This window comes from Equus przewalskii, chromosome X (assembly GCF_037783145.1).
Source record: "Equus przewalskii isolate Varuska chromosome X, EquPr2, whole genome shotgun sequence".
Taxonomy (NCBI): domain Eukaryota; kingdom Metazoa; phylum Chordata; class Mammalia; order Perissodactyla; family Equidae; genus Equus; species Equus przewalskii.
This window is the reverse complement of record NC_091863.1, coordinates 55243317-55266464: the sequence shown is the minus strand read 5'-3', so window position 1 is coordinate 55266464 and position 23148 is coordinate 55243317. Positions and strand designations below refer to the sequence as shown.

The 23148-nt window shown below is 40.6% G+C and overlaps 1 protein-coding gene and 1 pseudogene across 5 annotated transcripts in view; one reads left to right on the top strand and one right to left on the bottom strand.

The window, feature by feature from the left end:
* Positions 1–14934, bottom strand: part of OGT (O-linked N-acetylglucosamine (GlcNAc) transferase) — a 32844-nt gene extending 17910 nt beyond the window's left edge. Inside the window, exons 1-5 of one of the 5 annotated variants that reach the window (XM_070604117.1) lie at positions 14755–14934; positions 11619–11799; positions 10510–10753; positions 4124–4192; positions 721–837 (exon numbers count right to left, since the gene is read on the bottom strand). In XM_070604117.1, the coding sequence (XP_070460218.1) occupies positions 721–837; positions 4124–4192; positions 10510–10753; positions 11619–11785 (597 nt within the window). In that variant the 5' untranslated portion in view covers positions 11786–11799; positions 14755–14934. Of the gene's footprint in view, positions 1–720; positions 838–4123; positions 4193–10509; positions 10754–11618; positions 11800–14538 lie in introns of all 5 variants that reach the window. The other 4 variants (XM_070604115.1, XM_070604118.1, XM_070604114.1 and 1 more) reach the window with 4 other exon arrangements.
* Positions 14935–17314: 2380 nt separating this feature from the next.
* On the top strand, positions 17315–18898 carry LOC103542614 (suppressor of cytokine signaling 6-like; annotated as a pseudogene).
* The last annotated feature ends 4250 nt before the right edge of the window (positions 18899–23148 follow it).

The window sequence follows — 23148 nt, the reverse complement described above, 5'->3', positions numbered from 1 at the left end:
TGTCTCTTTTTTGCCACTGATAAATGCCTAAATCTATTAATGGTGATACTCTGATTGTATCCTTCCTTCTTCATTTATTATCTGAAATACCTCTATAAAGAGAAACTCTCCCTATCGACTATCAGGTTACCCTGAGGTCCAGGAGAGGGGACAAATGCTTTACTCTTCCCCTTTTAACCAGTTTTCAAAATGAGTCGAGAAGTTTATTTTCCAAAGGTGACCAATGAATTTCTTCTTAGTATAATTATGAACTCATGGATTTAAACGTGTTTCGTAAGTTTCAATATATTTCAGTTATTATTCCTACTGATGCCCAAGTCCCATCTTTAGCCAGTGGGAGCCTGTTCTGGTTGCCTCCTGAGTCCTTTTGACACAAGCAAAGTAATATATCAAAGTTTCCTTGCTTTCCAGTATAAGGCACTCCAGACTAATTTTGCACATTTCCTGCCCCAGATCTGGAATCAGCCTTTTCACTGAGAAGCCCTGCTTCTTTACAGTAAAGCTGCCTGTTTCAAAAGAGGATTTTTAATTACTAAAGTACATTTTCAACGCAAAATTGGAAACCATCCTCTCATATACCATCAAGCAAATGCTACAATACTGTCAGAGAAACAAAGATATTATGTGACTGGTTAAATAAAGGCCTCTTATTTAGCTCTGGGAAAAACACCCTGCACACATAAGCACTTCATAAATACCACTATTAATTTAATGACCAACCTTTTCAAAGTGATGAATTGCAAGCCAAATCTCCCCTTGTGCATTGAAAACACAGCCAAGATTACTCCAAGCTACTGCAAAGTTCGGTTGCGTCTCAATTGCTTTCAAATAACATGCCTTAGGAGGGGTTAATGAAAGAAGATGGGAAGGGAAGGAGGTAAAGGGAAAGGGGAAAATTTGTAAAAGGGAAAAAAAAAAAAGATTGGGGGAGGGGGGAAGAAGGTGATATCATTATTCCTTCTCTGACCAGCCAAAAGTGACCCTGCAGCATAGGCTCGCTTGCGCCAAAACTAATGCGCTGCCACAGCTGGCTGCTCCTGCGCCTGCGCCACCAGAACCCAAGTGCAAACCACCATGTTCAGTTCTGCCAACCAATGACCAACCCTTACACTGGGACTTATCTGGGAAGTCAGTTGCCATACGACTCTGTGCTGGACTTCTCTTATCTGAACACTTAAGCGCTCTTGCTATGTTTTCAAGTGATATCTAGAGGGCATCACTTAAGGCCAAGTTTTCCCACCCCCTCCCACCCTCCCCCAGTTTCCCAAAGTGTGTTCTATGAGGGGTTAAGAGGTTTCACTGGAAAAAAGGATTTCATGGTCAAATAAATTAGGAAAACAGAAAACAGGTTTCTCTACTAGGGGACTCCTCTAAGCCTTTAATAGTATATACAAGGTTCTCTGAACTTAGTTGACCATGGAACTCTTCTTTCACTGGGCCTTTTATTAGAATACTATGAAACACATTTTGGGAAAGCTGCTCTAAACAATAATGTTCCTATCATCAAAACTATGCTACTGAAAAGAGAAATGTTTTTCTGCCAAGTCAGATATCTTTATAAAGCCAGGCTATAAGTTACATCCTCGCAACGCCCCTGTCTCCCAAAGGGGACTGAAGCTGAAACCTCATATGACAGGATTGCACCTAGGTTGAGGTCCCTGTAATGCGAGCGCAAACATCGCTTGCGCAACCTAACAGCATCGCGCTGCGCAATCGCTGCGAACTGCTGCGCTACAAAGAACACCCCTAGACGCAGCAAACGGCCAACCAGATCCATTAATCTACTAGACAGGCCCATAGAGAATATTTGTTTAATGAGATTAGTTGGACTCGAGGTATGTTAAAACCCAATTTTATCCAAAAAGGCTACAGAATAGAACTGAGGGAGCCAGTCAATCAGATTACTCATCTAGTCAACCGTTCACAGGGGCTCATTCGCACGCATGGCGCATTAACGCTGCGCAGCCTTTGCGCTACTGCAGGGTCACAGCGCATCATCAGAAGAGCAGAATGCTGCAATCCAAACAAAGAAGAAAAAAGGAAAAAAAATGAACAACAAGAAGAGTTAGAAGCTTTTACTAGTAAATTATTTCTAATAATTTTTAATATCAATTAACTTATACTTATCTTTGATAGAATTGTGGCTATAGTATAAAACATTCTCTTACATAACTTGCTTGTAAATAAAATTATTTTAAGCTGTTTCTGAAGCCACAAGACAGAAGATTCAGGCATGGAGGCAAATTGTTTTGCTGTGGCAGTTACAAACCCGTTACCATATTTCTCATCATGTGACTTTTCGGTGCGTTCCTTGCTGGAAGAGGAGGAGGTGTGTGTCTGCCCTAGATCCAGGCCTCGAGCTCCCTTCAGCGAGGCACCTTACGCATGGAATAGGAGGTTTCACCCACCTGAAACCTTCTAAATACAATATCAATGGTGAAAAACCAAAAACAAGAGAGAAAATAAAAACAAGATCATTAGTAAAAGTTCAACAAAGCAATTGAAATTCTTTGGATGTCTATTACATATGGGAATGAGGATAGTCTCAAGTCTGTAACATGGGAAACATGCAGAAGGGAGAGGGTTAATCAGGGCTATTGCATACAGCAGGGATTTTTGCTGGAAGAAAGGCTCTTCGTTTTCTACAAAGACAACTTAATTTTGCTTCCATTGACTAGGAATATGCTGGCTTGAATTTTCAAATGCACTGATTACAAAAGAAATACATTGCATTTCACTCAAGAGTATTTTCTTGTTCACTAAGTTCTCACAAAAACAGAATAACATTTTTCAAACTAGGTGTCTCCAGAGCTCTGAAATAAAGAAGTCAGCAACCTAAGGCAGGCGCAATGTCTCAGCCTAAACCGATCTCTAAAGCTGCAGTGAAGTGCAATTCATGTTAGCTGTCCGCTTGGTGGGGTGACAATTAATAGGAGCTTATCAAATATTTGTTCTATAAATTACCAATTAGATTTATCAGCTAAGATTGAAATAAATTACAATTCATTAGCTGGAAACCTACATAAGGTTAATCCAAAGTGTCAGCAGAATTTATGGGCTACGCACTTAAAACTAGTGCCTTTTAACATTAGATGGTGCTGAAAAGCCTTCTCCCTCCCTGGATGAAGCAAACAGACAGCTACGCTGCGCATACACTCCACGCATTAGCATGCGCGTGGGGCTCAGAGCAACAGGTGGGAGTTTCAGAAGCATTCTGGTTTCTCCCCACTCCTCACCCCTGCAGCGCGGTTGCGTAAGGTGGCTTGTAACAAGACAATGTCATTTATAAATTTAATTTAAAATTATACCAAAAGCTTTAATAACCCAACCTGGTGGTCAAATTCATTATTTGGAAACACAGAATGCTAAAAGCCACCTTTCCACTTTGGCAAGTTTTCTTTCGATCAGTCCATTTCCCAAACAAACCAGCTTTGATCTTCTGACTTTTTTTTTTAAAGGAAGTAGGATGGGGAGGAATAAAAGAAGGAAGTAAGGAAGAAAAGAAGGTAGACAACTAGGATTGGAGAAGAGGAAAAAGGAACTTGGGGGAGGGAGTGGGGACAAGAAGGGGCAGGATGTTCCAATTATTAATTTACAATCATTTTAACAGCCTTTCTTCCACTGTAAAAAGGGTGAGGAAGATGAAGGGAGGAAGGTTAAATAAGAATTTTAAATGCCAGTATTACAGGGTAACATTTGGATGAAATTCTTCTCCACTTACAAGCCACAAAGGACTTAGAAGAGCAGCATTTTCAATGGCACCTGCATCATACAGGAGTCTTGAGCCAAATCACAGGCGCTCTGCTTGTCATCAGCAGGCAAGCCTCAGATTTGAAGGAATGTTATTTATTCCCACATAAGATCATGACGGAGCCCATTGTTATAAAGATGATCTAGCTCAGCAGAAAGGCTCCAAAATGTTCAGGTTCTTGCTTTAGCCCCAGATTTAGAACAGATATGCCAAAGCCTGGCCCTGCTCTAGTCTGAGGCGATTCATGCCGTCAGTTTTCCTCAGTTTCATAGGACTGTTTTGTGAAGACAGCTCAATGAAGAGTTGAAGACTTGGCAAAAAGTACAAGTTTTCATAACACTGATGTTTAAATGTGTTCTATCAAAAACCTACCTTGGCTTCTTCCAAGCGACCCAGGGCTTTGAGCAGGTTCCCCAGGTCACTGCGAACACAGTACAAATCCTAGAAACCCAGAGATACTCTGTTATTAATTATACTCTGCTTTTTTGACCAAAAATATCTTGAAATTACTTTGATGTATCTAGCTCCCTGTCATTTTATTCTGTCAACTAAAGATACTGCTTGACAAATTTAAGTATAAAACTACAATCCCTCATCCACAATTTCAAATTCCAAAAAGTTACAAAACCTCATTTGATGATTAAAGCTGACCTGAACTGGCACAAAGCTATTTACAGAATTTATTGTGAATACTTAAGTGTGAATACTCATATCTTGGAATACTCATAGCTTAGAAATATAAATGTGTTTTACTAGAAGGTGCTGCTTCAGACCCACCTGGGAGTTTTATATACAGTATTATCATCTTTAAAATCCTAAAAATTCTGAATTTTGAAACTCATCTCATCCCACCAGTTTCAGATAAAAGACTATGGGCCTTACTATGGCTTCTCCTGTCCCCAAACGTCAGCCATTGTTTTTTAAAAAAGCATCGAACGTTTGTTCAAGGTTATGATGAATCACTCCTATATCAAGGGCCAAAAATTTTCCATGGAGGAAAAAAGTATTTAAGCCATGATTAGCTCTCAGCAAAGCTATCCTTGGGCTGTCAGGCATATTTAGAAACCTTGACTTCATTTCACTATTAGAAGGATTACCATCCAACCAAAGCTTCAATCCTGGCACCTCATTACTCATTAGTATTAAGTGCTATTAGAGTTGATTGGATGAATAATGAAAAGCAGTTGACTCTGCTTTTTATTAGCAGCACGACTGTGCTGCAAGTCCTCTGGCTCACCAGTCCGTTCATCGGTATGAAAGACACGTCAGACCAGTGAGTTTAAATTTGTACTTGTCCTTGTTTGCCTATGTCAGTCAAATCTATCAGTCAACAAGTAAAAACAATGGCAACAGAGAGTAGGTTTATCATTCTAAACTGTTCCATGAGTGGAGGAGCCTTAAATTAAGTCCTAGAAAGTGAAATTTTATCAACTGTGCCAAAGTATCATCATATATATTATTCTATGTGAAACTGTATTATGGTTTGCAAAGTCAAGAAATTAATTTTACTGATGAACATCTTTTGTGGTTGTATATTAACATCCATCAGGTGAAACAAGTCATCCAGCAAAGAACAGACTACCACAGAACACCCTCATGGTTGGCCATACTGGGTCAGTTCCATGATCGACCCTGTCTGTCTGTCCATCGAGCAATGACTGGGTGTTTTGGGAGAGAATGGTTGTCTCCCGCGACTTCAAGCACAAAAGGTTAATGCTAATCCTCAATACATCATAGGTAACATTAACCTTAGTACAGACTTCCCCTCCTCTAATGAGTCTAAGCACTTTTTAATCATATTTATTCTCTCAAAAGTAATGACCTTTATAATCTTGCTATCTACTTTGTATGATTTTTTCCCCTAAACTTTAAGAGTTACCCATCTGTTTTGGCAGACGACGACTGAACAATCCAATCTGCTCCTTACAAGCTCCTTCTACACCTGATTGTTGTGGTTATACATCTTTGGACTTTTACCAAGTCCTATGCCTTTTCTGAGCCATAATAATCAAAGTCTTGCAATAATTCTCCAACAATGACCCTAATGGGCTATACAATTTAGCCAACTGCTGCAAAATTTTACCCTCTAGTTTCTACAAACTCTTGGATGAATGCCATCCAAGTCCTAACAGTGTATCTATCTATCTCTGGTTGTATCATCTGGATCCATTACAGCATACTAAATCAAGTTAACACAACGCCTACAGTTGAAAATAGATTACCTTCAAGATCACTATAAGATAATCAAGAAGGCAGTTTTAGAAAAAGCTAAAACATACCATATTAAATATAATAATGAAATCCAATTCTCCCACTTGGGAATCCAAACTTCTCCATCAACAGCTAATTTCTAAGAAATTCAAGGATATCACTATTCTCCCAAAAGTTCAAAACCTAAGACATCAATTCTCCTTTATTCGTCAAATCAAAACAATATTTGCTAAGAGAAACACATTTCTCAAACCTAGCCCATTCTACTCATTCCCAGGTTAATTATCTTCTATGCAAACCTTTATTCAATTCAATAATATGCCTGGAACTGCAGAGAAAAGAAGTTAACAGAATCGTCATCCTCAAGGGGCTTACAATCTACGTGGAGAGACAAGACGCATACATATTAAATGCCCACATGGTGGTAAAGAACTTTAGAGAAGCAAGTGAATTCAAAGGGGAAATTTACGCTGGGTATTAAAGGATGAGTAGGGCTTTAACAGACAAAGGAGGAGGGTCCTGTAGACAAGGGAAAATAGTATGAATAAAGGTAAGGAGATGGAAATGAGTAAGAATTTTCCTGAATAACTAGCGCTCCTAACATAGCATCTATTTCCTGCCTTTCCTCCTAGAGGCCCCCTACCCCCACCCACAACATCTACATACACAAGAAATAAAATCAGGTTGATAAAAACCTACAGTAGTTCTCAATTGCCTCTCAAATTAAATTCAAACTCCTCAGCCTCTCTATTCTTTCCAAATCTTCCAACTGACTCTTCTCTACTACACTCACTTCTTGTTACTACTTGACTCACCACTTCAGCCAAGAAATCTACTTGCTATTTACCTTTCTAGAGAATGCTTAGGTTATAAGCACTCACTCAAAAAACCTTCTGACTAATACGCTCTAACAATAATCATCCGAGGAGCTTACACCTTTCTTCCTTTATGGGTCAGGTCCTGTCTCATACTATAATCCACAACATTTCACCCCCCCCCAACACATCTCCCCAATTCCTAACAAAGCATTGTACATACAATAAGCACTCAAATATTTAAATGTGACATTTGCATAGTAAACAACAAAAAGCAGAGAAGAGAGGAATAGAAATATATGTACGGTTTTCTATAGTTTAGCTGTATAAGTGAGGTTCATAACAGTAACACACAACATGACAGTAACACGCAATGGTCAGGATGCCAGTAGCTCTCAGTGTTATGCATCCACAATCAAAGCAGAAGCAATGGTTCAACAACTTATAAGACTCCAAAAAAGGGGCCAGCCCCATGGTGTAGTGGCGTAGTCATTAAGTTTGGCATATTCCACTTCAGCGGCCAAGGTTTACTGGTTCAGATCCCAGGTGCAGACCTACACCACTCATCAGCCATGCTGTGGCAGTGACCCACACATAAAGTGGAGGAAGATTGGCACAGATGTTGGCTCAGGGCTAATCTTCCTCAGCCAAAAAAAAGAAAAAAAAGACTCAGAAAGAGAGTTCCTTAGAGCAACTCAGGGTTATAGCCATCTTACAAAGGACAATTTTATGCATAATTCATAAAAGGGATTGCCAGGCATGGGCAACTCTTAGTGAGCCATCATGTGAAAGATTACTAGTTACAATAAGCACCTTCAAATACAATGGACTAAAATTTTAGTCAAATTATTAAATCACCCAACATTACAGAAGACAATTCAGACTATAAAAATATGAAACAGCTCTGTGTAATCAAGTCACAGAATAACTTCTAAATTGACATTTTGTTTAACTTAAAAAGATAAACACTGCTGAAAACAGGTTATCAAGAATGTTACCTTAACATTTTAGTGCTGCAAAACCAAAATAATCTGAGTTTCTTTAACTATTTTCCATAGAATGTCAAATACATCTATGATTCAGGCCAACAACGCACTGCCAAAAAAAGCAGCATTTAGGAACAGACAAGATTCTGTCAGAATTGACAAACACATTTGACGGTAAGCTTGAATCTAGTTAAGACCAAATATCCTGAAATAAATTAAAATACGATCACCATGGTAGATTTAGGTGAAATCAAGGCAGTTTGCACAATCCTTTTTTCACTGTTGCCGGTAAAGACACAGAAATAAAGCAGCACCTTCCACTAGGAGAAATACAGAACCAGATGGGAATGTACAGCTGTTCAATGCCTTCAAGGGGTAGTTTCATGATTTATTTGAGTACTATCTTACTTCTTTGGTAGGGCACAATGATACGCTTCCTCTTAACATGTTAAATATTGAAAAGCATAGTTCTATCTCCCACTTCAGTTTTCCCTTCTCATCATACTCCTACAGTTTGGTACAGTCACGCCGTCGCTTATCGACAGGGATACAATGAGAAATGTATCATTAGGTGATTTCATCATTGCGCGAGCAGCACAGACTGTACTTGCACAAACCTAGATGGTATACCCTACTACACACCTAGCTATATGGTACTAATCTTATGGGACCACTGTCATATATGGGGTCGATCACTGACAGAAATGTCATTATGCGGAGCATGACTACTGTCAGCAGCAATGACTGCTCTGCTACAAATGCAGGCAACTGGCAATCCGAGTCAAGGGATCAAAGTACAAAACATTAGGGGCGGGGGGGCCGGCCTGATGGCGCAGCAGTTAAGTTCCCACATTCTGTTTTTCAGTGGCCCGGGGTTCGCTGGTTCGGATCCCAGGTGCGGACATGGCACTGCTTGGCAAAAGCCACGCCGTGGTAGGCATCCCACATATAAAGTAGAGGAAGATGGGCATGGATGTTAGCTCAGGGCCAGTCTTCCTCAGCAAAAAGAGGAGGATTGGCAGTAGTTAGCTCAGGGCTAATCTTCCTCAAAAAAGAAAAAAATAAATTAAAAAAAACATTAGGGGCCACTGCTGTGTTAAGAGGAGACAAGTGAGTTTATATTCAATCAACAAGTGAAGGGTAGAACCAACCTTGATTAATGAAGGGAAAGAACTTACTATGACAATTTAGGTGCACAAGTGAGCCCTGAGCCTTGGCAAGAACAGAGTCCAAGCCCCAGTGATAGCAAACAGAGGGTCCCCTAAAACTTCTTGTGGGTAACTAGCTAGAGAGTACCGCAACAAAAATTACAAAAAGTCACTCAAATTTACATATATATGCGTTGACTATCTCTAAAAGGATACATAAGAAATTAGTTTCATTGGCTACCTCTCCAAGAAGGGTAGCTGGTAAACTTTTCATTGTATCTATACAAAAAGCGATGAACGAAAAAAATAAAAAATTTTAAACCTCAAAATTAACTGAAAAAATAATGATTAATAGATGTTGCAATAAAAAGTGATTTCAGATCTTTCTGCAAACTACTAAATTAAGCTTCAATCTCCTAACCTGTAAAACAGGGATTAAGGGACAGCAGAACATGATCAATGGTTTTCAAACTGTGCTTGAGGGCCACCTTGAGGGGTGGATGCCCTCTGGGCATATCATTCCCCTTTTATCTCTTATTTCTTCTCTCTTCACTGTTTGCTTTCAAGATTCAGGCTCAGCTCTTACTATCCACTTCACCGTTACTAGCTGTGTGATCCCAAGAAAGTTAAAGAAGCCTGGAGTCTGTTTTTTTTAATTGGTAAAACTGGAAATAATCCCATCTACTTTGAAGGATCACTGTGAGCATTAAAGCCAATGTCTGAAGCTTGACTGTCAAAGTATCTGGGCACATAGTAGACTTTGAATAAACAGTAGCTATAGGAGTTACTTATTAACCAATTCCAGGGTTGTTGCAAAACTAAATGTTGACGACACAGCTTGGAAATGTATTCTTAAATTTTTTCTGGATTCCTACAATCTCTCTCTTTATCACTTACCTCTTAAGTTTTTAATCTATCTTCTTTCCCTAACTACATCAAAAGTTCTGAGGGCAAGTCTTACTTTTTTTGTGTACCTTTCAGAGACCCTAACACAGTGTGAACTTTATGTCTGCCAGCTGGGCCTCACCTGTTCCTCAGAAAACACTGGCAATTTAGACAAAAAAATTTTAAGAACTAATCAAAACGTTGGCGTGGGTACTATCACTTCAATTCTCTCACTTCTAATTATGTTGAAAGAAAAGAGAATAGGATATTGAGGAACAAATTTTGCAGTCTAGTTTCCCTGTCACTGATCCATATACTGGCATCTCGTTTGAGCTATTTTATATTACAGATTAAGGTCCTTTATTCACTATTCATTAAAAATCAATTAACTATTGCAAACACCAATCAGAATTTCTCCAAATTTAATCACAACAGCCCTAACAATCATCTGTTCTGTACTTTTACAAGCATTATAACAACAAATGTCGAGTTTCTTCCCATAAGGATAATTTTTATGTTTTCTAATATAACTTGTTAGATAAAACGAATTTTTTAAAACATAATGGAGATCTGGTTAAGGCACTATCTTAAGTAGACAAACATTTCTAAACTCTTGACTTTATTCCATGCAAAAACCTATTTTAGCGTCTGAAGCATCAAACTATGTTTCTGGGCTTTTGTGAAGGGAAAATAACCATTAAAATTTTACTCACAGGATTGTACTGAAGAGCAGAGACGTAAGCTTGGACTGCCCCTTCCATGTCACCTGCTGCTACCAACGCGGCTGCCAGGTTAATATAACCATCGATGAAATCTGGTTTGAGACGCAATGCATGCCGGTAATGCTCAATTGCTTCCTGTAACTGCCCTCTTTCCTTGTACACATTCCCCAAATTCGAATAGGCTTCTGCCAGAAGGGGATTCTGTTTAATTGCCAGAGTGCTAAAGTGAGCAGATCTGGAAAAGGCGAAAAGTGTTGATGCATGGGTATGCATGTTACAGAAAGAAGATATGGCCCATACGCAGCTCAAACAGTTTCTGAAGATCCTGTGCTACTGCTAATTATATAACTATACATTATCTTTTAACTAGTGCATAGTAGGAAAAATTTTGGAAATCAAAGTTTTTCAAAAGTGGAAGTATTTCAGATTTCAAACTGGAACACTCTTTTTTCTTATGAGATAAAATCCTTACTAGAGTCTTATTACCAAACTGTCACATTGTAAGCTATGATTATTAAGATCAAGACCGAAAACGCTATGTGCATGAGTCTCATGATCCATTTGTTGATATGCACATCTTTAAATGTCTAAATAAGCCAGAATGACATTCAAGGGACAAGAACACCGATTCTTCCCTTTCAATTAATTCAACTGCTGAGATAAAAGCAGCATATCTTAACAACTTAATGATAGTATTTGCAACTTGAACCACATATGTACTTCCTACCACAACATATACACCATCGTTTCTGCGCACTTCCTTCCCTCAAGCTGACATGTCTTACAAAGGTGAGACTAGATGCTCAGATGTATACTAAGAATAATTTATTACCTGAACAGAGTTAAGAAAGCAGCAGCTATAGGTGGAAAAATCTAGAAAAAGTCCCTAGTCATGCTGATAATCTAACCACCACCACCACAAAAGGAAGGAGAAAAATTGGCAGCTGGGCATGTCACAAATGGGCAAGAAAGAAGATGTGCGTCGGTGGCTCGGATGAAACCAGTACTGGAAACATTTCAAGCTCAAATATTCAAGTATCATTTTTCAAGCTCAGCACCCAGAGGCAGCAATCACCAGCAGGTACCCCCACATCTCCTACCTGTCCAGCCTTCGACACTGGAAGTGTATAGATGAAAGTAATAAAAGCACACCAGTATTGTCTGGCTCTTGTCGCCAAAGCTGCATGCAGTGTCTCTCAGCTGCCTCAAAATCTCCTGCCTGATATTCTCGATGTGCCAACTCAGCTAACCCTTGGAAGGAAAGCATACGTTTCGTTGGTTCTGGAGAATCATCAAAACATTTGAGGGAAGGAGGGGGGAAAACAAAAAGTTAGAAATGCAAACAAAAAAATGTAAAAATATGGTATATTAAACTTAAAGATGAAAACGCTTGAAACTATGTAAAGCACTAGAGTGTTCTGCGCATTATTTATACCCCCAAGTTAACATCAGATGCAGAATTGGCATTTTTTAAAATTCACCCATTAACTTACTTTCCCAGACTAGGTAGAAATATTTACTTCCAATGAGATTACATTTTATGACCAAAAATACTTTGTACTTTCAAATTATAAATCCAGAGGTAGCATCTAAAGATTCACTGAAACATCATTCTGTATACCTTAGTTAACATAAAGAAACAAAATATAAAACATGTGATTTGCAAGGTCACAAATAACCTACTGGGAAATTTAATAGTCTGTCCCATGGTTTAGGTTGGATTTGTGCGGGGTGGGGTACTGGCAACAATATATCTCTTAACCTGGTATACCATGTGTTTTTAACTCTTAAAATTATATTGCTGTTTTTGTAGATTTCACAACTTCAGTTTTTAAAATTAAATTAAGGGCAACACTAGACACAAGCATGGGGTTAAAAAAGAACTAAAAGTCAAGGTGCTATTTTTAAAATAGCTGACAAACAAGATGAATGCATCCGTCAAGAGCCAAAATACTTAAAGGGGTCAAACATTTTAAATAAAGACCCAAGATTATATAGCTCCCCTATCATCCCAAACTCACAATGAGACCAAATTACCTAAAACCCACCCACGATGATTTAACACTAGCATTTTCCAAAGAGCACTGATACTGTCTGAAGGATTGAGACATCGCACACAACCCTACATAAACCAAGCAGTTACCTACAACTGCAATGACTTCTTTAAGAGTGGGAAAACGCTAAAATACAAAACCATTTGATAAAGTGCAACGGAATGAATAATAGATGAAAGCACTATGCTGTGTGTAAGTGACTTAATTCAGATACATAAAGGATATAGGTAAAGGTCAGAGGGGGAAAAACAACAACAAACTCTCAATTAAATACTTAAATGAAACATTACTGGGAACTTGGCCATAGCACTTTCTCTAGACAGTTGCAATGAAAAACCATGTACAAATTACTTAAATCCTACCTAGGTCACAGTGACAAGCTCAAATTTGAGCCTGGGTCCCCAATCATTAGAGCTGGTGAGTGATCTGTATGTTCAGGAAAGCAAATTTCCTGACAGAACACACAGCTGACCACTAACACGAGAGCAAAGAGACTTGCGTCCAAATCTGGGAGGGGTTGTATCTCTAATAGAAACTAGAAAATTACATTTTAGACAAGTCTCTAGAACTTCCTAGCCCCTTATTTTAACACATTTCATCAACTTTTCAAAGCCGCTTATCTGCTATTTTAACACTTGAAATGACAACTTCCTCAAATAAAATAACACACATAGAAAAGGGCAAGCTAGTACAGAATCTTAAATCTTTAAAAATCCCCGGGCGGGCAGGAGGGGAACACTGACTAATTATTAATCCCACAATCTACAATCATGGCTAAGATACGACTGAAGATTCACCTATTACTCACTGCACAATGTCCAAAAGCAATAAACAAAACCTTTGACACATCCCAACTGAGAAACAACGACAACAAAAAAATAACCTCGTGGAAAACCTTAGAACCGCAGCCCAATCCGCCCCCCCCAATAGCCTCAATATGGAAAGGCAGCTGAAGGACGCCCCTATAATTTGGTTTCCTTATTTTTAGTACCAAATGCTCTCGACTGAATTGTCTAAAAGGGCAACCGCCTTGCACTTGTGCAGCTACACTCCAGTTGCTTTACAAACTCTTCAAGCAGGGATGAAAACTTAAAAAAATACACACCCTATGAATAAAGAGCTACTGAGCTAAAGAATGGGGATGGGAGACCCAGAGGCGGCGGCGGAGGAACACAGGGAGAAGTAACACAAAGCGAGACTTCGGCGGGCAGGGTGGTCAACGCCAAAGCACCGAGCACCAGGGTGGCTGCTCCCCGACAAGAGGAAGTGGCCCGCAGGGCTGGCAACCTCGCGAAGGAAAGGGTGTGGTTCCCCGGGAGGGGAGGGAGGACGGAGTGGGAAATCCAGGCTGGGGGCAGCGGGTGGAACCAGGCGATGGCCAAGGGAACCCCTGGAAATTTCCGATCGGAACCGGGGCCGCTCAAGCGAAGAACACCCGAAAGGCGCTGCCCCAGAGCCCGTCTCCTCGGGGCTACCTACCGCCCCCCGAGGAGCCCTGCTCGGCCCTGGCTGATGCAGAGGGAGGGGATGACTCCATCGGAATGGCACCCTGCCCTGGACTGACAGCGAAGGACCCGAGCGGCCCCGGAGAGCGGGGAAGGGGGGCAGTGGCGGGAGAGGGGGCGGTGAGCCGAATTAGGGGGGCAAACGGTCGCGAAGGAGTGGAAGCGCAGGGACTCCGCGCGGTCCATGCCGAGACAGTCTGGGCGCGCACATGTGGGAGAAACGTCCCGAGAGCAGGCAGCTGGAGAATGCATGCGACTCAAAAGCAAGAGGGGAAGCAAAAAGCAAGCAAGAGAGGGGAAAGATCTGGAGAGCGGACGACAGCGGAAAAGCCGACCAGAGGCCGGGGACGACGACAAGCTCCGCAATGCCACCGATGTAATGGGGATGGCCAGAAGGGAGGGAGGGAGGACGGCGCGAGACCCCAGCGCGGCGTCTGCCAAGATGGAACGGACACCGGTACCTGTGCTGTCGGCCACGTTGCCCACAGAAGACGCCATCTGGAGCTTCTTAAGGGAAAACACGAAGGGGGTAATTGAGTCCTGTTGCCGCCACTACTGGCAAGAATGTTTCTAGAGGTAGGACAAGGAGGGCAGCAGCCGTACCGGTGCGTTGGCAGGCTTAAGCGGCGGCGGCAGCTCCAGGCTTCAACCCGGAGGAACTCTGGTTGGCCACCTACCTCTCACGGTCTTGAAATGGCGGCGGTGGCTCCTCGGCCGAAACAACACGGGCCGGAACTACTTTCTGTTACAATCAAGTACCAGCGCGGAAGTGTCGCGGCAACCGGTGCTCCCAACAAGACGACGACACGCCAAGGCCCTGGGTCTTATGTAACTTTCCGCGCAGGGCCCATTGCGACAAACCGGATTGTGCCGAAAGCGCATGCGAGCAACCCTGTCAACCTGACTCGCGGTTGGGGCACTGTCTGGGGCAGGAGCGTCCAAGTTGTTTAGCAGTTAGAAGAGGCAGGTTAAAAAGAAAGCCATACACAGGAGGGATGCGTTTTTGTCCAAGTCGTAGAGTCTATTACCTAGCCAATAATGCAGATTTTGACATACATGCCAGAGGCATCTAAAAAAGTTTAATCAACTTTATTCGTACAAAAATGGATAGTTGCAAGGTTAAGAGATCAACTTGGAGCAAGTAAATTTAAACGGTTGCGTTTCAAAGACCGAACTGTGGGTCAAAACGATAGGGGCGGGTTCCAATTTGAACACGTCTTAATTCTGACTCCAGCCATTGGTTTAAGCACTTTAATGAAAAAGACTGATACTTTCACAGAGCCAAGTGAACCCAAACATCTCAGAGTTTGGCTATATAGCCCGAAATTTCAAAATCGTTTTGGTATTCAGGATAGTTCTGCTCACACTATTAGGGCAAATGCTTCATAACTCAGGAACACGCTGAGAGTTTGCACCCCAAAGACAGCCATAAAGATATTAAAGATGATTCATATTCGTCAGAATCCATGACTCTCTTCTGAGTTGTGACACCATTTCCACCACCTAGCTTTGCAAATCGTCACAATCGGTGATTTCGTTTAGCTCAAGGCAGTTCAGCAATGATATAAATGAATTCACTTCCCATCTACCTAAACCCCATATCTAGATGGAGTCTGAATCGCCTCCACTTCCTTGAACAAATTAGCTCTTAGGATCCTCCTGCAGTTTCAAATCCACTGTTCAGACATTTTGTCACATTGGTATTAACTTATATCTCATCTCTTATTACAAAAAAGGTTTAAGGTAGCTTGCCACATCAGCAAGAAATTATTATAAACCAATGGAGGCAACAAGTTGGATCTCTCAGAGCCTTTTCATTTCAGAAAGTCCTTGATCTAAGAAAACGAGTCAGTGAATTTCTTCAAAACATTTCTACTACCTAGCCATTTCACTACATTAAAAAAAGAAAGCACCTAAGTCCTCAAGTTCAGCTTCAATTTCTTTGAGACAGTTCACAAACTGTTAATTAGGGATATGAGCACAGAGAAAACTCATGATACTGATAATGTCTTCAATCACATTCATAATGAAGAGTCACATGCAGTGAAAAGAAGTTCACTCTACAAACTCTCCTGGAAATTGGGCACTAACCTCTTCTCTTAATTTGAATTAACTGGTAAACTCATCCACCTCTCCCCACCCCCAAGCCCCCCCCCCAAGTGCCCCATCTGTAGTGAATAAACTCAGCTTTTCAACTTTTAGAACAGACTTCTCAGATTCCACTGGCAGATGTTTAGGCCTTACTGATTAGCGGATGCTAGCTAATTAACTAAAACTCTTTTTGTTGTTAGATGCCAGGTCATGTTCCCAGTCAGGCAGGCTATTTGGCCCATCAATACTTGTGGTCTGAGCTTCCTTATCCTGAGACAAGTGTCAGAGGACGTTATGACATAGTTTGCTGCTGTGGAAAGATGGATGGTGGGGCTCACAGTGGTTCAATAAAGAAAAACCCCTGTTGGAATCTCAAGAACCCCCCTCCAGGTACCTTCCAGAAAGATTTGGTTTGAAGGACTTCCTCATCAGACAAACACACCTTTTTTGGCCAATCAAGTAACATTTACTAGAGTCTCTATGTGCAAGACGCTGTGGGGGACACAAAAGTCACTAAGACAAGATCTTTGCCCTCCAGGAACCTGAAGCCCGGTTAGGTAGACACAAAAAGCCACCGGAGCATAAAACAGGAGAGTATTATTTAGGTGATGAAATACATTACTGTCTTTAAATATCTGGGGAGGGAACAGTCACTTCAGGCTGGAGGACGGTGACAAAGAAGGCCTGACTTGAGCATCATCGAAGGAGGCGCTTTTGTGTGTTCTTTTTAACGCTGATTTCTGGTTATTTTTTTTCCTCCCTTTTATGTGCAGCAATTCTAAATTCAGAATCATCTGAAATAAATCAGCCACTCCTTCAACCCCAATTCCAAACTTTGCCACCCTAATAACACCACTAATGGTGTATTCGTTTTCTGTTAGTGCGTAACAAATTCTCACAAATTGAGCGGCGGAAAACAGCACACGTTTCGCAGCGGCCGCGCCCGCGCTGGGCGGGGGAGGGAGGCGCACGCTCCGGCCGCCGCCCCGCCGCCGCGGCCGCTGGAAAATGGCTCCAAAGGCTCAAGGAAGCTGGAAAAAGACAGAGATGTAGCCCCGCAGGCCCTCCAGATGTTTGGGAATAATATTCCAGAGATTGATCCTCCTGAATTAGGTAACCAGTCATAACGAAGAAAATTAGTCCTAAACCTTCCTGAAATCTCTGAACCCGAATAAAAGTAGAGAAACTGATTTCATGGTAGTACAACCACCATCACTAGCCAGTGAGTTTGGAAAACATGATTCCTTAGTTGGTAGCTGCTGTGGTAAGGATATATGGCCCGCTGTGATATCAACAGTGAAGATGAAAAAGGTGGAAAAAATAGATCAAAGAGTGAAGCCTAATGGGTACATTAAAAAGACGGCTTTCTGCAGAACAAAAGCTCAAAGGCAAGGGGAGCCCACCCTCCGGGAGCTCTGCCAGAAGATACGTTTTCCTCTCCCCAGCACCAATAGTCTTTAAAGATGTGAGAGCTCAAAGACCAATAAGATCCACTTCCCTTGGCAATCATCTCTGTGGTCCTACCCCTTGGCCTCTTGACCTACAAACTCGGAGGATAGCTGTATCAAAATGGAGGAGGTGAGAGTCAAAGCCCAGGTTTATTCTTCCATTCCCAGTCCAGCACGGAATGATGTTGAAAAAGATTTTCACAACCTTCAGCCTGAAACTGTGCCAAGAACAAAATAATTCACTAAAGAGCTCAGAATCTCAGAATGGAGACTTGCATCTTCACCCCAACACACATGTGCCTGTAGGTATTGGACTTACACCTCAAGAGTGCATTTGGTATGCTGCGCCTGTAGGTAAGGGATGCGTCCTTTAGAAGGATCACCTATCTATTGTCGGGACAGTTCTTCTATGGAAGTTTCTGCAGTTCCTTCTCAAGTGGGAAGGAACTCTTTCTCCAAAAATGACAATCAAGTAGGCCAGGACCTAGTCGTTTCCCCAGAGATCTTTGTGGATCAGTCTGTGAATGGCTTGTTCATTGGCACCACAGGCGTCCCACTGCAAAGCCCAAGAGCGAGTCACGGTGATGACCCTCCACGTTCGCCATTGCTACCTCCAACGCAGAATTATCAAATGCAAAGGAACTTCAGTGGACTCACCAGCACAGATGTCCACGTGTCTGAAAGTATGTGCTATCATTTGATTTTGATCCTGACTCTGTTCCTGAGGTTACAAGAGTTTATGACTCAATGGAAAGTAGTGGTCTTATGGTTATGACAAGCCTTACGGAGGAGCTGAAGAAACTTGCAAAATAAGGATGGTACTGGGGACCAGTCACATACTGAGAGGCTGAAGGGAATCTAGTAAACGTTCCAGATGGTTCTTTTCTTGTTCAGGATAGTTCTGATGACTGTTATCTTTTAAGCTCGAGCTTTCACTCCCGCAGTAAAACACTTCACAGTAGAATTGAGCACTCAAATGGTAGGTTTTGCTTTTATGAACAGCCAGATGTGGGTGGACAGTTCACTGATCTAATTAAACATTCAACCAGAGACTCTGAAAATGGAGCTTTTTGTTATTCAAGGTTGGATCTGCAATTTACCCTGTCAAATTGCCTGGATCTGCAATTTACCCTGTCAGACTGACCAATCAAGTAGCACAATTCATGCAGGTGCGTTCTTTACAGTACCTGTGTTGTTGTTAGATGTCAGTATACCTAAATAGACATTTCAAAAACTGGCTTTGCCAAACAAAATGGATTATTGACAGGAGAAGCATTACTGAAAGTTAGGAGAACCCTGTATCTTGCACTTTGGGTTCAAGAAAAAGAGATTGAAATATAGTTTACAAACTTCCATTGCTATCGAAATCTTTTGCTGCCACAACTGTTTCAGTCTTAGATGAAAAAGTAATCAATTTGTTGAGGGGTGGGGAAGTGTCAGCAGGATGTCTTGAGTTTATTTTTGGTTTTTAGAAAGGAAAGTCTTGAGGTTTTAGAAGTGTGAATTATCTTCTATCATGTACAAAATAATCGCAATGTGAAATAGATTCTCCTTCATCCACACCCCCCCAGACCTTTGCTGCTATCCGCTGTGATTTTTATGCATCAAGAGCACATTTCGTGTGTATTCAACTCAAAGTGGAATGAAACTTTTAGAATAAAAATAGTTATCTCTTTAAATGACCTGTTTTCAAAAGATAACATTGAAGAAACATACCTGTGTGATAAAACGCAGAATTTACATATACACTGAAAATGAGTTTTAATCTCATACTTTAGAAAGACTTAGAATTCTGAATTGACGTACTCTTGGGTAATAGAATGTAGATGAGCAACATATCTTTTAGAACACCCTTTGCTAAATTATTTTCAACGTTCTGCTACATTTTGGTTGTGAAAAGTGGAATTTTTCTGTTGCCTTCATTTGCATCTAGCAATTTGTATTTTTTTTAAATGGCCTCACATTAAAAAATCTTAAAGAAATATATGCCACCAATTTAGAAATTGTTGCACTTTCTGTCGTTAAACTCTGATGCAAATTGGCGTAACATAGAAAGACCTAAGGAACTAGAACTATTATTAAAGGAATATTACATGATCTTAGATGCCTATGATAACAATTTTTTGTGTTATCTATAGTACTTTCCTTTGGCAAACGTTTTATCTCAGTTTCTTCAGCTCAGTCAACATTTTCTTGGGTAGAACATTACTGTACAACTAATTTTCATAAGTGGATTGTGACTTCTCTTGCAACATTAAGGTTTCTGTAAAGTTTTGAATAGACTTAGATAAAAAGGAAACATTGTTTTGCAGTTGGATTTATATTTTTCTTTAATGTGGTCACTAGTAAAATGTGCTAGATTTGACCTCTGCCGCCCCAAGACTCTAGTTGAAAAAATGTGGAAATTGTGAAGCATTATGTAAGAAAAATATTAAAACCATGTCGGATATATGGAAATCTTATTGCCTACCATGTATACTGCCATTGAAATAAAAAGTTTTTCTTTCTTTTTAATTTAGGTAAGTCTCGAGTAATTTGGACTCATCAGTTAATCATTTTACCTCTGATTCAGTAGTCATGGGGGTGGTTAGCCCTAATATTTTTAATTATTTTGAAATGCAGAGTGTTTATTCTTTGCACAATGTTATAATGTAGTGTTTTGAGATTGCCTTGTCCAAAAAATGTTTCCAGTTACAGAGCTTCAAAGAAAAATGTTTCTATCTAAGATGAAACATGAAATTCAAGTTTCTTCCTTTGTCACTTAGTTTTCTCTGCCCTCATTTAAACACAAGGATAAAAGTCTTCAGTCAGACTTAATGGCTTTGTCATTCAAACATATCTGTATCACTACGTTTTTCTGTTTTTTTTTTTTTTTTTTTAAAGATTGGCACCTGAGCTAACAACTGTTGCCAATCTTTTTAATTTTTCTGCTTTATCTCCCCAACTCCCCTCCCCCGAGCCCCCCGGTACATAGTTGTATATCTTAGTTGCAGGTCCTTCTAGTTGTGGCTCATGGGATGCCACCTCAATGTGACCTGACGAGCAGTGCCATGTCCGCGCCCAGGATCCGAACCCTGGGCCACCTGCAGCAGAGCGCGCGAACTTAACCACTCGGCCACGGAGCCAGCCCCTCTATTTGTTTTTTAAGGTCAGAATTGAGATATTACCAAGAAAAGGCACCAAGCCATAATATCATGGTACTATGTATTTGGACTTAAAGGAGAAAAGGTCCTTAATTTTGGTGGAGCGTTGATTGCACCTTGTTGTGGAGACTCCTCTTTCATTTTCTGATGTTTCCACCTAATAAGATGAAATATGGAGAATATTGTAATAGTTTAAGTGTTCAATATAAGCTATTTGGTTAAGAATTATTACAGAGTTATAAACCTGTTATCAAATTAATGTAAGACATTTAACCTGCTCTTTTGCAAGGCTATTTACTTTTAAAATAATTTTTAAACAATTTAAAATACATCTTGGGGCCGGCCCTGTGGCCGAGTGGTTAAGTTCGCGCGCTCAGCTTCAGCGGCCCAGGGTTTCATCAGTTCGAATCCTGGGCGCAGACATGGCACCACTCATCAGGCCATGTTGAGGCGGCATCCCACACTCCACAACTAGGAGGACCCACAACTAAAAAATATACAACTATGTACTGGGGAGATTTGAGGAGAAAAAGCAAAAAAAATAAAAATAAAAAATAAAAATAAGGGGCCGGCCCCGTGGCCAAGTGGTTAAGTTCGAGCGCTCTGCTTCGGCGGCCCAGGGTTTCGCCAGTTCGAATCCTGGGCGCCAACATGGCACCGCTCATCAGGCCATGCTGAGGCAGCACCCCACATGCCACAACTAGAAGGACCCACAACTAAAAATACACAACTGTGTACCAGGGGGCTTGGGGAGAAAAAGGAAAAATAAAATCTTAAAAAAAAATAATTAAAAATAAATAAAAATAAAAATAAAATATAATACATCTAGGGTGAGCTAAAAGTCCTTGTTCATCTATACTAGGTGGTAGGTGTTGTCAGAGAGCCACTGTATATTAATAATAACTGTTGAAATGACTTCCTCATGTTTCTAGAAGCATTTACATGTACTGTTGGTGAAATCAGGGTACACAGAGGTCTTTGGACTGCCCTAAACCCCATTTTATCATGCGTACATAGCTTGTTCCCCACATTTTCCTCATGTGACACCATGTGCATTGTTGTCGTCACCTGCTGTGGAGTCGGCTCTGACTCCTGGCGACCCTACGAATGAGTGCTGTCCACAGTGTCCCGTCCTCAACAGCCCTACTCCACTTCTAGAGACTCATGCCCATGGCTTCCTTATGGAGTCGACCCATCTCACATTTGGCGGTCCTCTTTTCCTGCTGCCTTCTATTTTTCCCAGCATTGTCGTCGTTTCCAAAGAATCCTGCCTTCTCACGATGTGCCCAAAGTTGGCCAGCCTCAGTTTAGCGTTTTTGCCTGCAGTGATAGTTCAGGCCTAATTTGCTCTAGGACCCATGTACATAAGATCTAGATCCACGTGCACAGGATCCAGCTGTTTAGTGTCAAGTTAACATTATTCTGATTTTCATCTAAATGTTTCAAAATTTTGATTTTGCGTTGTTTTGGAGGGCAAATATTAATGTTGTTCTATTCAGAAAGCCAATTTTTGATATGACTTTGTATATCCATAATATAAAATACTTTAAGGAAATATCCCCTGTTATAATTCAATCTGAAATTGTTAGGTTCTGATAGTGTATTGATAAAAATAAAAGTATTTGCCAAGAAACTAATTAAATTATAATCAGAAAGATAGGGGTATTGCAATATTTCCTGCTTTTGTGTATAAGAGAGCCATTTGCTGTAGGTGGCACAACATAATGTGAATGGCTAGCTTTATATGATACTCGAATAGTCCGGTTAAAAATGGAAGGGAAAAAGAGAGAAAATTTCATCCCCTAGTTTGGGCTGAGTACATTTTGATTATATTTTTGGATGCTATTGAATGGTAACTTAAACAACATATGGAACAACCTGTACTTGATTTTTAAATATGTGCTTCTAAAAATCTGAGCTCAAGGCAAAAAGGAAAAGAGGAAAGCTGTGTCCATTTGCTGTAATAAACGGATCAAATTGTTTTTTGTTAAATGTTTCATCACAAAACCTGATGGAGGCCAGAGCTATTGTCAGGCTTATTAGGACACCATTGTGCATTTTTACAAATAATAAGAAAGCTATGGAAAGAATTTGGAAAATTCCTCTTTCTGTATCTCTGTCTCTGTCTCTCTCCCGGTCTGTCTAAGAAAAACTTCTCTTTCTACTTGGTGCAATAATCTGAAAATTTAGAAGGTCAAAATATTTATCACAGCAAACTATCAGAGAATTAAAAATAGTTTTTAAGGAAACTGGCTACACAGGGCAACCATCTTGCTCTTGAAAACAATCATGCACCAAAAGGCCAAATCATTGGCATATATGAAATAAACTATAAAGTATACATTGTCATTTCTGAGCCAGCATTATTGAAACAGGATAAAAGTTACTA